The sequence below is a fragment of the Suncus etruscus genome, chromosome 15 (genome assembly GCF_024139225.1).
Source record: "Suncus etruscus isolate mSunEtr1 chromosome 15, mSunEtr1.pri.cur, whole genome shotgun sequence".
Lineage (NCBI taxonomy): Eukaryota > Metazoa > Chordata > Mammalia > Eulipotyphla > Soricidae > Suncus > Suncus etruscus.
Genome location: NC_064862.1, coordinates 43,368,377 through 43,385,536, shown reverse-complemented (window position 1 = coordinate 43,385,536; position 17,160 = coordinate 43,368,377). Strand labels below are relative to the sequence as shown.

The 17,160-nt window shown below is 35.9% G+C and overlaps 1 protein-coding gene across 1 annotated transcript in view; it reads right to left on the bottom strand.

The window, feature by feature from the left end:
* Window positions 1–17,160, bottom strand: part of PCNX2 (pecanex 2) — a 328,287-nt gene that overhangs the window by 149,841 nt on the left and 161,286 nt on the right. The window contains exons 20-21 of the mRNA XM_049789037.1: window positions 12,025–12,166; window positions 10,738–10,915 (exon numbers count right to left, since the gene is read on the bottom strand). Of these exons, the coding sequence (XP_049644994.1) occupies window positions 10,738–10,915; window positions 12,025–12,166 (320 nt within the window). The remainder of the gene's footprint in view (window positions 1–10,737; window positions 10,916–12,024; window positions 12,167–17,160) is intronic.

Here is a 17,160-nt window from a genome sequence, read left to right as displayed (position 1 = left end):
CCCAAAAAACAAACAAGAAAATAGGGGGAAAGAGATATAAATTTTAGTTAATGGACTAAATGCCCCAAATGGGGATGAAAAACTCTTGAGGGGTGAGGTGCTGAGATACTGCTAGATTCATTTCAGCCCTATGTTCTTTTCCAGAATTGAATTACAGAAATATTCATAATTTGAGAAATGAAAGAGGGATTTTGACAGGTGGTGCTATATTGGAAGATAGAATACAAGGAACTTAATATGTTAGGCCATACATCTTAAAGAAATGATGATTGGGGCGTGTTCAGGCCATTCTCAGAGACCATACAACACTACTGAGAGTAAAATTCGTTATTGTGACCAACTGGATGACATCAGCCTGTGAATAACAGTGAGAAGCAGATTATGTTTTACCCTCTCAGTTTTGTAATAAGTGTTGGCTGATTGCAGAGTACAAAGCAATCGCCTTCCAAGGGAGCAACCAGTTTTGCTAGCCATGTGCTGACTCCTCCACAATGAACAGCCTGACAGGCAGATATGAGGCAGCTAAACAGAATTTATGAGAAGCCAAGAAAACCAAAGTGTTTATCATTAAAAGACTGAGAGAGACTAAGTCAACTTCATGCTCAATCTAAAACCTTCCTTCCTCTCATATGTTTCCCTGCCCCTCCACTCTGAATCATCGAATGTCTGAATAATGAAACGTAGTTCAACCACCACATTAAAGATAAGACTTTGTTTCTCAAAAACACAGTTTTTCTGTCTCTGAGCTCTCAGCCAAATCTAACTAATATGTACAAACTAATTATTATTATCATCTGCATTTTGTTGTCTATGATAAGTGGGAACTAAATATATCTGTGATCCAAATCTTCCTTACATACATGGAATCTAGATGTACTCAATAGTGTTCTTTGTTTCCAGACACAAAGGAACATTAATAAAAAATTTTATCCATTCTCTTGGATGGCCATGTTTGCATTCAAAAATGTGCATTTTTTTTCTGCAGGGGCTTCATGAGTCTTCTTCTTTTTTCTTTTAATTTAGACACACCACTGGTTTAAATAACTGTTTACAGTAGTTTTCAGACTTGCAATATTCCCACCACTGATTCCACCGTTCCATGTTCCATTCTTTCTTTATATTTTGGTTTTTTGTTTTTGGGCCACATCCGTTGATGCTCAAAGGTTACTCCTGGCTATGTGTTCAAAAATCGCTCCTGGCTTGAGGGGACCATATGGGATGCCACAGTATTGAACCACGATCTGTCCTAGGCTAGCGCTTGTAAGGAAGACGCTTTACCTCTAGTGACACCGCTCCAGCCCCTCCATTCTTTATTTTTATATTTAGGTAGACTGGGAATAAGATCTAATTCAAGTTTGGTTCTGTAATTGACTAGATAATGCTATTACTAATATTTGCAAAAGAGCAGCATTCATAGAGGTTCACTATATAACTGTGTATATACCTGTGCACATACCTACTGTTCTGGAAATTGAGACGTATTAGTAAGCAAAATAATTATCTGGGAAAGAGATTTTAAGTAGAGGCAGGTAATTATAAAAATGTTTTAAAGTTTAGGGCCAGAGAGATAGCATGGAGGTAAGGCATTTGCCTTTCATGCAGGAGGTCATCGGTTCGAATCCCGGCGCCCCATATGGTCCCCCGTGCCTGCCAGGAGCAATTTCTGAGCCTGGAGCCAGGAATAACCCCTGAGCACTGCCGGGTGTGACCCAAAAACCACAAAAAAAAAAAAAAAAAAAAAGTCTTAGACATTCCTTATTTCCCGGAGAGATAGCACAGCGGTGTTTGCCTTTCAAGCAGCCGATCCAGAACCTAAGGTGGTTGGTTCGAATACCGGTGTCCCATATGGTCCCCCATGCCTGCCAGGAGCTATTTCTGAGCAGATAGCCAGGAGTAACCCCTGAGCACCACTGGGTGTGGCCCAAAAACCAAAAAAAAAAAAATGTTTTAAAGTTTAAATTGCCTTTTCTACAGGAGGAAATTCAAAGACTGTTGGATCAAGCAAGGAAGGAAATAGAAGAGAAGTTAGAATTGTAATAAGGAACCATCTGCTATTAGTGTGTAGAACTGTATAAGGATTTGACTTTTCCTTTAGGTGATATGAGAAATCATTTCTGATTTTAAGCAGACATAGGAACAAGTTTGTACTTTAGAAGAAAGAATGTTGACAGACATTTGGCTTCAGCTCAAAACTGAAAAGAGGGGGCCGGAGAGATAGCATGGAGGTAAGGTGTTTGCCTTTCATGCAGGAGGTCATCGGTTCGAATCCGGCGTCCCATATGGTCCCCCGTGCCTGCCAGGAGCAATTTCTGAGCCTGGAGCCAGGAATAACCCCAGAGCACTGCCGGGTGTGACCCAAAAACCACAAAAAAAAAAAAAACTGAAAAGAGAATAGAAATTTCCACGTTGGCATCAAGAAAAATCAGAATAAGTTAACAATCAATGACTCTTCTGAGACCGATCAAAATATTCATATTAGAGTGAAATTTACCAGTCTGGAATCAGTGTGACCTTCTCTGAGGGAGAAAGTGCAATATCCATAATCTGAGATTCTAAATGGTGATTTGAGAAATTTCTAAACACCAGCATAAGATTGTGAAACATCTGAGGACCAGACTTGAAGCTATTTCACATTATTTTGTTTCCAAAAATCCCAGTAGATTCTCAAGGTGAAGAGCCAAGAAAGATCTCTTCCTAAATTTGAGGAAAGATCAACCACTATTAAACATAATAGGCACCTCAAAACTAAGGCCTTTATTCTAAACCTTATTCTAGTTGGGAAAGGTAAACATCTATTCTTATTTAACTCTTCTAAGGGAGAGAAAAAATAGCCAAGTGAATTAGGTTTTAATAATAAGCTAATTGAGATGTAAAATGAATGGCACAAAGAGAAATTTTAAAGTTATGATGATGGCTTTAATTTAATTAATTTTAATAATTAATTAATTTTAATGATTTAATTTAATTTTCATAGTGTATATCATATGCTTCCATTTTAGGAAGATGAAGTGAACAAACTGTTCTTATTCCTCCTGCTTAGTACAAGAACAAAGCTATACCATGACAAGTAATTAAAGCAGAACTCAACATTATACTGATTAGAAATTAAAAATTAAAGTTAGATAGCATATAAATATTTATATAATTGATAATACAAATATGGAGCTGGAGTGATAGGACAGTAATAGGACATATTAGCCTTACTATGTAGATTCAGTCTTTGGAAACTCATATAGTCCCTGAGTGCCAGCTTGAGTGATCTTTGATCATAAAACTAGGAGTAAGTCATGTTAACAAGTTAAAAAGTGGAAAAAGCAGAGGATGGCTTTTGGGATCTTATTACTTTCCTATTTATCCATTTTCTTATTACTTTCCTATTTATCCATTTTCAGTCAACACAGGAATAAAGCTCAAATTCTGAAGCATGTGGGGCTGGGAAGGTGGCGCTAGAGGTAAGGTGTCTGCCTTGCAAGCGCTGGCGTAGGACAGACCGCGGTTCGATCCCCCGGTGTCCCATATGGTCCCCCCAAGCCAGGGGCGATTTCTGAGCGCATAGCCAGGAGTAACTCCTGAGCATCAAACGAGTGTGGCCCAAAAACCAAAAAAAAAAAAAAATTCTGAAGCATGGCCCTCTGGGATCTGAATCAAGATATCTGATCTCTCTCCACTCTCAATCCTGTACCTTGACAATTTAAATATTTTGCCTCTCTTAACTTGTGCTTATTTACTTTTCTTTGTGCCTCTATCCTGGCAGTTCACATTTTCCTGCCTTCATCAACGGACTTACTCCTTCATTCTTTAAAACTCAAGGGAAGCATTGCCCTTCTGATGTAATAGGTGGCACATACCACTTTTATGTGCGTTCTTGAAATTCTCTCCCACAGCCATGTCCACTTTCAGTTGTTTTTTTTTTTAATAGTTCTAACGTTAACCCTAGCCTCTTACCTTTCTACCATCTTTCTGGGTTGATGGAGCAGAGGAGGCAACATCACAAAGCAGTGTTACAAAAAGAAACTCGTTCTACCACTTCAGGCAATTAACTTCATTTTTGTGCCTCATTTTCTCATCCATAAAATGAAGCAATCATGCTCAAAGCTGTCATGAGGATGGAGCAGGCCATTATGTGCAAATTGCTAAAATTAGTGATTAGGCCAATGGAAAGTATCAAATAAGAATATGTTGGTATTCATTATTATTATTATTAGCAATCTCAGTGCCTAGTACCAAGTCTATTTGTCTTGAAATTTTTAGTGCTTTTTAACTGTAGAAGGACTTAAAAAAAAAAAAACCTGATAAAGGTCTATTACATAATGGAATAAAGGTAAAATTCTCATAGTGCTTATTCTGGAAAATTGCATTTTTTGACCATTTAGAAAATTAAAATAAATGGTTAAAGTTATTTTATGTAAATTTGTGTGAATAATATCATCAAAGCAATTATAAATAGCTGCTATGGAGAATTGTAATTAGTGTTCCAGTTATTTGAAATCAAAGAATATAGATAGGTAGAAAGTCCTGCCTTAAAAATAAATCATTTTCAGGGGCCGGCGAGGTATCGCTAGAGGTAAGGTGTCTGCCTTGCAAGCGCTAGCCAAGGAAGGACCGCGGTTCGATACTCTGGCATCCCATATGGTCCCCGCAAGCCAGGGGCAATTTCTGAGCCCTTAGCCAGGAGTAACCCCTGAGCATCAAATGGGTGTGGCATGAAAACCCCCAAAATAAATTAATTAATTAAATAAATCATTTTCTTGGGAGTCTATGAGTTTACAGAAGTATTTTCTCAAATTGCTACTTTCACATGACTTTTAACTACTACTATTCAAAACAACACTTTCACATGATTGTGGTCATGTGACTAGAATGTCACACATTAAAGGATGGGATGTGCAGGCACCTTCAGCTCTTACCCACAATCCCAGATTTCATAATGTCCCACCTTCCACAGGAATTAATGAGCTACAGTAAATTTTGTCTGTTGGAGTCTGGCTCTAGAACACATTATTTTTCACTGCTCACCAAGTTAGGAAGACAACATTTCTATTGGCATTTCTACTATAGACTACAAATAGTTTTCAAAGAGGCTGAGTGAGGCAGAGAAAAACACAAAGCAAAGCCCTCTAAAACCATCTATTTCATTTTCTGGCCTCCAGCTGTTTTGTTCTGTTTTACTCTGTAGATATATCTCCTTTTCTTTTTTAGCCATAAATTGTGGAGGATTAGATCAACTGACTTATATTAATAATGAGCTTTATATTCAGGCAGTTCCATTCTTCCAAAGAAACTGAATGTCCTTCCATTGTCTCTTCATCAATCTTAATGCCCTCTGTTCAATGGATTGCTAGGTTAACAATGAGTCTTTATTTAGCAGAATAAGAGTACGACTGGAAAAAGGACTCAGATTTCTGCAATGGCCAGAGTAGTAAAAATATAAGTAGGACTCTTACTAGTTTAATAAACAAATAAAATTTTATACTGCATGATGAATAACTCTCAAGGCAGTACTGCCTGCAAAGGCAGTAGCAGACATTTCTACTATTTCTATATGAGATTGATGAGAAAAATAAAGATATATAAAGATGAAAATGAGTGAGTAGCATCAGTTGGGACTTATAGGAGGGTAGTTTGCAGAAAATATTAATTTTATGCTTCTTCAAAACACCCTTTCATTTTGTCATTGATTTCTATTGGCTTTTTCCCCTTCAGGAATATATCAAGTTGTTTATTTTTAAACTGGATTTATAGCCAGACATTCAGATTTTGTTTCTTATTCCAGAAAATGCATCACTGCCAGTTCTCTTAAGATAAAAATTGTGAGGTATCACAGAGAATTAGAGAAAGGTCAGGATAGTGTCATTAGGCATGTTCCTAATTCTTTTGACTTTTGTTTTACTTCTTTCTTTGAATTTTACTTTATTTCTTTGCTATTTATTTATTTTTAATTTTAGTTTTCAGTGCAATTCATTATCCCCAATGCAAAAGATATCAAATTAGATATGCCAATGTATTCTCAATTAGAGAAAGTATCAATGTTAACACTATGGTAATCCCTAAAATTGTTACTATTATTTAAACTTAATTTACTTTATTTAAAGAACAAGTATCACATTGTTGATAGAGCTGATCATAGTGCATTTGTTTCCAGGTAAGTGGGAAAATTATTATAAAAGAAAAGAAAAAATAGAAAATAAAGGAAGAGAAAAAGAAAAGAGTACAACAACAAGCAAAGTTGTGAAAATTATTGTATCTCCAATGATGTTAATAAGTCATTGCCAGAGGCTTAGTAAGATCTTGTTGCTAGTTGGCCATTCTTTTTACTTCATTTGTTTCTGAACATGTGGAGGCTTCAAACACATTGACATCTAAATTGTTGTGTTTCTACAGAGATGAGAGCATTAAACAAAATTGAAATTGTTGTGTGGATCAGGGATACCAAGCACTATTTCTGATACTCTAGAATTTATGAGGCATGTTTTTGGCTTCCAGGACTTTTAAAAGTGCAAGAACGGGGCCCGAGAGATAGCACAGCGGCGTTTGCCTTGCAAGCAGCCGATCCAGGACCTAAGGTGGTTGGTTCGAATCCCGGTGTCCCATATGGTCCCCCGTGCCTGCCAGGAGCTGTTTCTGAGCAGACAGCCAGGAGTAACTCCTGAGCACCGCCGGGTGTGGCCCAAAAACCAAAATAAAATAAAATAAAATAAAAGTGCAAGAACGTACAAGGAGGAGGGCCCGGAGAGATAGCACAGCGGTGTTTGCCTTGCAAGCAGCCGATCCAGGACCAAAGGTGGTTGGTTCGAATCCCGGTGTCCCATATGGTCCCCCGTGCCTGCCAGGAGCTATTTCTGAGCAGACAGCCAGGAGTAACCCCTGAGCACCGCCGGGTGTGGCCCAAAAACCAAAAAAAAAAAAAAAAAAAAAAAAAAAAAAAGAACATACAAGGAGGGTGGCTTCACTCATTCCAAACAAATCTTGATCATATTAGTTCAAATACCAGCATACCTGGAGTTTTGGCCCGGTTGGTATCTCTGTTGAGAACTGTAGAGAAGTAGTGAAGCAGGTCATTTGCTATTTTTAATGGTGCTTCAAAAGAGATAATAGGGAAAAAGGGAAATTCAAATGAATGAGTAACTGCTTTTTAGAATTTAACTCAGATTTTGATGGAGTCTCATTCTAATCATCTTGCACAGGAAAGCAGCAAATATCCTTGAGGACAAGCAGAGAGCCTAGTAAGTATTACTTTTTTCCCCCTCAGCCCAGCAGCCTTTCTGCACAGGTGCCCATGTCTTGCCACATGTTTCAGCAAACATCTGCTCACAATTGTCCAGAAGATAGCCCCACAGGGAAAGAACACCTGGGCTCTAGAAAATGAGTTACTTTACTAATACAGATGTGAAATAATTCAGAAGTTGTTCTCTTGATATTTTTACTGTGAGCCCCTCACAGCTCTTGTTCAGAATACTCTTCATTTCTGGGAACCCCTCACTTTACAGGTTCCTGTTTTATCAGAGATATCAACATAGACCAGCCTGCATCCTACTGGTCACAGGAAGAGTTGCTGATATGTGGCTTTTCTTTTTTATTTACAACAGTTAAAAATTTCCTCTTTATATTTGGAAAACATCCTATTGAATACTTATTTTTATAAAAATATTAAAATGCTGCTATCTGGCCTTTCTTTTATATTTGCAACAGCTAAAAAGTTTCTCTTTATATTTGGAAAATATCCCATTAAGTAATTATTTTATAGAAATATTAAAGTGCTGATATGTGTTTTTTCTTTTTCTACTTACAACAGTTAAAATGTTCCTCTTCATATTTGGAAAACATACTCCATTAAGTATTCATTTTATAGAAATATTAAATCTACCCAGGTAAGATGACTGATATCATTCAGAAATAAAAATCAATATCACTACTCCAATGCCAGAGCCAGGAATCATCATCTTAACTCATCCTAATCAAATCCTTCACATTTTTACATGATAATGGGCTTTTACCCATGAGAAAAGTACTTTTTATAACAATGTCACAGATGCTTTAAAGATCACAGGGTGTAATTTTACAATTGTGTGAGGTAACAATTTATACATAATGAACAAAGAAGAAAATATAAATACTGATCATTTGAACATTTAGAAAAATATGATAATTGATCAAACTCAAAAAGAACTCAGAGAAACATTAAGTAAGTGCTTGGTGGAAAGAACCAACTAGAAGAGCTGTAGAAGTAACAATAAAAACATTCTGCAAGTGGTATATACAATGTGGGACGCAGGTAACTGAAAAACCACCTAGAGTTTTAACAGAAAATCATATGAAATTATAAGTTATATAATGAGGTTTCTTCAGGAAAAGGAGAGTTTTTAATCTTTGTTACATAAAACAAGCAAAGAAAATTTCACTGAAAGTAAAGAATAATAAAGGTAAAATATGCAATCAGCACATAAAAAAGAACAAAAACAACCAATGCTGGCACAGATGTGGAAAGGGACTGCTGATGGGAATATAGACTAGCCCATCCTTTTTGAAAAACAATATTTGCATTCCTTAAAAAACTAGAAATGGTGTTCCTTTTATGACTGAAACCCAAACACAATCATGTATGTAATCAAGGTGTTTAAATAAAAAAAAATATTAAAAAAAAAAAGAATGCAAATAAATATGGGAACCTAGTGGTTATAGTTACTCAGAGATTTTTCACATCCTCTCCAGGGAGAAGAATTTTTATGTTATACTTTGAATGTTTATTGATGTAATTAGACCATTATGTACATCCTAATAAGAAAATAAAATTTTACATAAAAAATAAAAAATAAAAAAAAAACAAAAAACTAGAAATGGAAAAAAAACCTAGAAATTGAGCTCTTGTATGACCCAGAATAGAGCTCATAGGAATCTATCCTAGAGAATCAAAACCACAATGCCGGGAAGGCATCTGCACTCATATGTTCATTGCAGCACTATTCACAACACACAGAATCTGGAAACAACTCAAGAGCCTGAGGACAGATGAGTGGATCAATAATCCATGGTATATCTACATAACGCAGCTGTTTAAAAAAAGAAGTCATGAAATTTGACCATACATGGATGGATGTGGATGTGGAGAGGTTTATGCTGAGTAAAATGAGTCAAAGAGACAAGGATAGACACAGGATGATTGCACTCATTCTGGGATATAAAAAAAAAACTCCACAAAGTATCATAGTAATACCCAAACAAAATAAAGACAAAAACCAGGAGAACTGGTCCACAGTAGAAAATTTGCCACAAAGAGTAGGGGAGTGCAGTTAGGGCAAAGGAGAGACTACTACACCAATGATAGTTGAAAATGATCACTCTGGAGAGAATTGGGTGCTAAAAGAGATAAAGTGTTACACACAATGCCCCTTCAGTAATATTGCAAATCACAGTGTCTAAAATGAAAAAATGGCAGAGAACAAAAGAGAAAGAGAATAAAATGTCTGCCACAGAGGCAAGCAGGGGGATGGGAAGGGAAGAAGGTGGAGACATTGGGGACGTTGGTGTGACAAGAAATATGCAATTGCAAAGGAATGGTGTTAGACATCGTATGACTGAAACTAGTTCTAAACAACTTTGTAATTTTTTTTCATATTTACTCAATTAAGAGCTTATAAGGCATGCAATCAGAAAATAGGACAGTGGTTAGAACACAACTTAAATTTGATTCTTTGATTCACATGGTTCCCCCCAAGCATTGCAGTTTGGAGCTCTGGAGATTTTAGAGCACCTCCAGGGTAGCTTAGGTATCTCCATGACTTTAAGTATAGGAAATATCAAATTTTTGGTCCCTTGTGCTGAGCCACCAATTCATTTTGATGAGAATTGCTGGAGGGACTTTGTAGATCTCCTAAGCTCTTGCTTGGCAGTCTACCCATTCCCTAGCCTGCACAAATAAAAAAGAGCAGCAGAATTTTTTTCTAAAAGAAGTTCTTAAATGTTCAGGTGAAAAATCTAAAATTACAAATTTTATAATCCAGAGGGGAGAAGTGCTCAATAAATCAACCTCAGAGAAGATACCCTATGGTCAGAGTATTAAACTTAAATCCTGATGTAGGTAGGTAAATCCTGATGTAGAAAGAGTTTCTGTTGTCATTTTTCAAGATTTGTCTAAATGCCTTTTCATTTCTTTTTACAAGTCTCGGCTTTGTTATGTGGCTCAAAGTACACTTAGGTCAATATGCAAAGGATAAATATTTCTTATATTATACATTAAGCATCATTCCTAATATTTGATTTAACTGGAATTAAATTCCCCATTGTCACATAAGAACTTAAAACAGAAGAAATACTGACAAACACAACATGCTAAAGCACATGACTAAAGCATGTGACTCTAGGATACCAGCTGTCAAATTTTACCTCATGGTAAAATGCTATCAAAGGAAAAAAATAATAGTCTATTCAATAACCTTTTATTGAATTTAAAGCATTTTTGATATCTTCAGAAAATATATATTGAAACTGTTAAAAAAGATAAGACCCTAAAGATACAAGCTTCAACAATTATTGCTTCATTTTAATTCATAACTTTTGGCAAATAAATGAAATATTTAAATTCCATGTAAAAAATTTCCTAAAATGGTAGCAGAAATATAATACAAAAGTCAAATTATTTTTGCAATATAATATTTTTAAAGAAAAGGTTTAATAAAAAATACATCTAGCTAGAAATATACCCTTTAAATTATAAAATGTAGAAAATAGCTAATAACTTGCCTTGCTAAATAGAATGGATACCATGAAGAAATCCATTAAGAAACTTTCTGAAACATCTTTGTAGTCGAAATGGAAAAAGATGACAGTGAAGCTCAAATGAATAAACTGGTGAACAGGATTACAGAAAGAAGTCCTCAGCAGCTTCATGCCAGCAACGATCATTAGAAAGATGTCCCAGCTGTTGAAAAGGAAAGTAAAGAAGCTATCAATGATGGTGGGAAAATAGTTGATTGAATCATAATATGAGCACTTCTTGACTGCTGATGGTGGTGCATTTTGGCCTTTAAAAACATCTAAAGCCAAGAGACAGACCTGTCTTTCTCCACTTTAGACAGAGGAGGAAACTGAATCTGAAGGTGTAACTGTCTATGGGCTCAAGGATAGAATGAGCCTTGAACCCCAGTCTCTCTAGAACCTTATGTGAAGGACTGAAGCAATAATAGTTATTGCATAAAACTTGACCACATGTGAGAAAACCTCGATATTTTTGGCACCTATTTGTCTGTTGCTCAGAGAATACCACTTTTATCACACTAAAAAATATTACTAAAGTCATGATGCAATAATAGACATGATTTCTGAAAAAAATTCTCAGTGTCATAATAAAAGCATTTTAATTTTAATTTAATAATTCCCAATAAGATTTTTATTTTTGCTGCTTATAATTTGAATTAACATCTGGGACTATCGGGAATCATCTATAAACACAGAGCCAGGAGTAAATTCTGAGAACCCTTTGGTGTGCCTCCCCCAAAAAAACAAGCAACAAAAGAGCATTTTCTTGATGGCATGAAGTAGTCATACTCTATATTTTTTATTTTATCCTGGGGTGTTTTTTTTTTATTCTTACCCTGATAAATTCAGAGATGGTAAGTGACAAGGATTAATTCCACCTCCCTTTTAAAACACAAAAATGATTAGCTAAATGAAATGACACAGGGCAGTACATAAAGCTCTAAGCATAATGGTACATGATCCAGGAACCCAGGACCACACTGTGCTGCTGTTACCTTAATAAGACTCACTGACTACACTATTCCAAGAGGATTTTCAGGTCTACTGACATTTATTCACAGCACCATTTTAAGTAAATTAACTTCATTTGCACCTTACAATAGCGACACAGCTCTGGTGAGTTTGAGTAAAAGATCACCATGACTTACATTTCAATGGGTAATAAATAATAGAGTTACATTGCCTTCATCTACAGCCTGTTTAGAGAAAATTGACTAGAATTTAAATACATCACAATGCAAACCATTCAGAGAATAAAATATGAACACTTACTGGGTACCAAGTCTCCGGTAATTGCTTATTGAAAATGCATCAATAGTGAGGGCATTTAAAATTATTGCTGGGTACAAGATATATTTTTCAAAACACTGAAGCCAAACATAGAGTCTTTCAAACCACATTAAATGGGCAACATCTAAAAGAAACACAAAAACCACTTAAAACAAACATTAATTAAATGATCTTAAATGCATCTAATAATAAGTAGTATTTCTCCTTTAATTAAAAGACTCTTTTGCAGACTTTCAAATACTAATGATACAACAATTTTCTTCTCAGGTTGTGATTCTCAGCTTTTCTATAATTCAGAGATAATAATTCATATTGTTGAATTGTTTTTAAGTTGATTGATTTCTCCACATTTAAGTATTACTGGAATGAATATAATATCACTTAACACCAAGTCATCTCAGAATAAATATAAAATGAAAAAGAAGAAAATCTTACATGTCCATCTCCTTGTAAGTTTGGGTTCACTTTTGAGTCTACACCTAGTTTTTGGTCTCCCTTCTCTTATTTCATCTTTAAATTCCCTATCAACATAAAAAAAGCTGATCCTCAACACCTAACACTATGAATTTTTATTTTCATTGCTATGCCAAAAAGTAAGTAGCAGAGCTAGTGACTTACTTTTCACAAATACTAAGGAATTATGCCCGTCAGATTTTACATTCAGTGCTGGGAGCTACTTATGTGAGATTATGAACTTCATCTTCCGGCCCTCTTCGTGGGGTCTTCCCATTCCCTCATTTGTCTCTATTCCTACTGGCAAATCAATCATCTCTTTTTAATTGCATCCTTCCCCAATGCTGGAGAGACATGGAATGTGTCCCTGAAACGTTTTCTCTTTGTACAGACAAATTTTTCTGAAGTAGAGAAAGAACGTGGAATCACAAAGAAGGGGCTATTCCATTTGGTTGTATACCAATTCTTGAAGATGGTATCAGGAAGTGGGAACAATCCTGCACCCCAGCCTCATAAGTGCCAAGAAACAACTGAAGCTCTCCTCTACCTGCTGTCTCCCTCAGGAAAGCAGAACAGGTTCAGGCTCAACGTCGTATTTATTCCCTGTCACTCCCTCTCCAACTGGCTATGAGGTATGAGCTTTGGGTAGGTTCTCATCCACAGACTGAGAAATAAGTCAGATAAGCTAAAGACTCTCCTCTCTCCACAGAGCCTTAAAATCTTTTGCCCATGTGGCAAGCTGTTAGGATGGTATTCTTTTACAGTTTGTAATTTAAAATGTATGTTCCAATTTACTTACACACATTCACAAAAGTGTGTAAAAAAGGAACCAACTCACAAAAGAGAAAACAGCTTACACTGACTGCACAAAATGACCTTGTCAATGACAGGCTTTTCCTTCCAAGTGTCTTATTCAGCAATAGGAGAGAATTATGCATTTCTCAACATATTTCACTGGACTTTGTGTGAAGGATTTAAAGGAGTAACACAACACCACACATACCACAAAACAACATTAGGAACTTATTCTTTTACTTTGTAGTTTTTGTGGTTTATCTTTCTATATAAGATTTTATTTATATTATCATTTGACTCAAAAATACAAAAGCTATCTTACTTTAATTTAAAATATGTGTTTGTTATTAATAACTCTTACTTGAAAATAATGCATGTGAGTGAGACTGGGATAGTGAGAATAGAATAAAATATCTCCTGGCATGGGAAATAACAACAAACACCATTTCCATTGTGAGCACCTTTAACACCACTCTTAACTATTTCCATTGTGGAATCTTATCCTGCCTTATGTCATTTCCTTTTCCTAGGTCACTTTATAAATTTTCTTGATTTCTTGAGTGAATACACTCAAAGTCTATAAATTTTTGAAAATTAGAAAAATAAGTCTCCTTACCTTTGTTATTGTTGTGTTGTCTCTGTTGCATAATATGAGAATTACTAACTTCTTTATAATTTGCTAGAGATCACATATTTGTGTCATTAGATATCACGAGGTAGTACTTCTGGGAGCACACTTGGTGATGTAGGATGATCCTGGGGGTCAAACTCACAACCTCATATCTGCAGAGTGGACACTCTACCACTGAACCACAATCTCAGATCCAATGCTCATAACTTTAATTATTCTTTCCATACTAATGACACTCAATCCTGAAATTCTATTTTTCAACTTTAAGCCTCTAGACACTAAACTGATTAGTTTGCTTTGATATCCCAAAGGAAATATAATATGACACAAACTGAGCTGTCAAGCTCTGCACCCCTAATTTTGCTCATGAATTTTTAATTTTGACACATTGACAAAGGTGCTGCAAATTGTGCTAATGAAGCCACATTCAAGTGTTAACCACTAGTGTTATGTAGCTGCATCAACATGTTGATGAGACTTTTAGACTATATCCTAAGTTAATACTTTTTACTAATATTTGCATGTTGAAATTACCTGGGGGCAAGCAGAAAACTTGATCCTAATTAGTTATTCTCAAAGTCTAACATAAAGTAAATCTGTTTTTATTAATTTAATACATTTCATAAATATTTTAAACATGTTCAAATACAGAATTAGATGAAATAGGTCTGGAGTGAAGCCAAACAATCAGCCATTTTAATTATATGATACCAATGTTGTTGGTCCTTAGGCCATACTTTGAGAAACTGACTGCAAAGGTATCAGTATACCGTGGCCACTTGGGAGAAATACCTACTCTCAGATGTAAGTCTGAATCACTGAATGATAAATCCATGGGTTGGCTCCAAGTAATCTGTGTTTTCACAATACCTAAACATAAATTTGATTCTTGTTTATGATCAATAACATTCATGTGGCTCTATTTTTACACAGTCTGAAATCACAAATATCTTGAATATATAACAAGAACCTTAAGTAAAATTCTTTATTATCACACTAGAAATTCTCTAACATGTCCGGACCAACTTAGCTATAGCACTAAAGATTTATTTTCATTTTATTATAATTTTTATGCAAAACATTCATTTTATTATAGTTTTGCATACAAAATTCATTCACAGTTTTGTATGTCGTTGTTTGCTGAATCTCACTTATGTATAACAATTAACTATATAAATATAAACAGATTTTCCCAAGTATTCCTGGGCATTTGCTAAGTTTTCCATTTATGAAGATTGTTGCTGCTATAAACTCTTGTGTGCATGTCTTTTGATAAACACGTATGCAGTTATGTGGATCAGGATATGGAGTTGTTATGCTTTTAGATGTTCATATAAGATGTTCCATGACAGGAGCCAGAGAGATAGCATGGAGGTAGGGTATTTGCCTTGCATGCAATCCTGGCATCCCATATGGTCCCCTGCGCCTGCCAGGAGCAATTTCTGAGCTTAGAGCCAGGAGTAACCCCTGAGCACTGCCAGGTGTAACACAAACACAAAAACAAACAAACAAAAAAGATATTCCATGACATGCTTTAAGTTTTACAAAGTTAATGTACCAATTTATACTCCCACAAATGAGCAGAGTTCTATGTTTTTTTCCACATCCTTGCTAACATGTTTTCTCTCTCACTTAGTTCATTGGGAAGTGCTGAGTGATATCATATAATGGTCTTATTTTTGAATTTCATTAAGAACCTTTTAATATGTTTACCAACAATACTTTGTGAAGAGGTTCTTCATGCCTAGTCTTGGCTTTTTTATCCTACTAGATTGTCTTTTTTTTCTTTAAAAGTTTTTCATACATTCTATATGTCAGTGTTTAATCAAAGTGAAAAAACTCCCATTTAATGTATTTTTTTATGTTTCTTTTTTAGGAAGTATTTTTTATCCCAATTTGAATGTTCAATTAACATCACCTTCTGTCTCCCACTACACTGCAGAAAATCATAATGCTTTATATTCTTTTTTATGTTTGCTTGAAATGTCCCATTATTCCTGATTGAAAAACTACTAGTCCTTAATCTTTTTAGCCCTCCAATATTAATTTTCCCATAAATTCTAAGTTTGTCAAAAGTAGGTACTATGTCTTAATCAGTTTGGTATTTCAGACCTATGATTTAGAAAATGTTGGGTTTAGCTTTTGGACCACACCCAATAGTGTTTGAAGATATAGGTGGGACTTGAGAATGAAAGAAATAGAGGTTCAAATCCATGTTGGCCACATGCAATGCAAGTGCTCTATCCATCTCTCCAGCCCCAGGCCAAGGGCCAGAGATCAGGCTCAGGTCTCCCAGCCATGCCTGACCTAATACACAGCATAAGAAACATCAGCCAGATGCACCTTGCTCTGCCTCTCTCTCTTTCCTTCTACATGAAATATAAGCAGTTCAGTCACTGGAGCTACAGGCCTCCTCCTGGCTCTCTTGCCAGTGATGTCTGTCTGTCTGTCTGTCTGTCTGTCTGTATCTCTCCTTTGTCCCCAAATCCCACGCAAACTTCAGGTGATGCATTGCATTAAAATCCAACATTGTTAATTCTCATCTTCACCCACCCCACACGCCTTGGGCTGCTTATGCTACGTTTCAGTTTGCTACAGGAACTATACAGAAAGAATGACCTGAGTACTATTTAAATGTGGTCATGTGATCCTGATTTCCTTATATGCTTGTATGCTTACATGCCTGTCATATTTACTCTGAAAAGGTGTTATCTTCCCAATGCATATCAATGCTTATTTGAATACAGGACCTAATTCCATTGCAGTATGCAAGAATTCAATGCAAATAATTACATAAAATATAGTCTTCCAGGCCCGGAGAGATAGCACAGCGGTGTTTGCCTTGCAAGCAGCCAATCCAGGACCAAAGGTGGTTGGTTAGAATCCCGGTGTCCCATATGGTCCCCCGTGCCTGCCAGGAGCTATTTCTGAGCAGACAGCCAGGAGTAACCCCTGAGCAACGCTGGGTGTGCCCCCCCCCCAAAAAAAAAAAAAAACAAAAGAAAATATATATAGTCTTCCTATAACTCTCAAGCCATTCCAAATTTTTAGAGCATAAGAACTTATTCAGTGAGACTCTCACTCTGGTGGCATTTGGTGTGTGTATGTATACATGTGTATGCGTATGTGCATGTATGTGTATGAGAAAGAGAGGAAGAGAATGGAAGAGATAGAAAGAGGGAGAGAGAACTTATCATACTGATACATGTTAAAGGCTTGTAGCTATGGGCTGGAGAGAT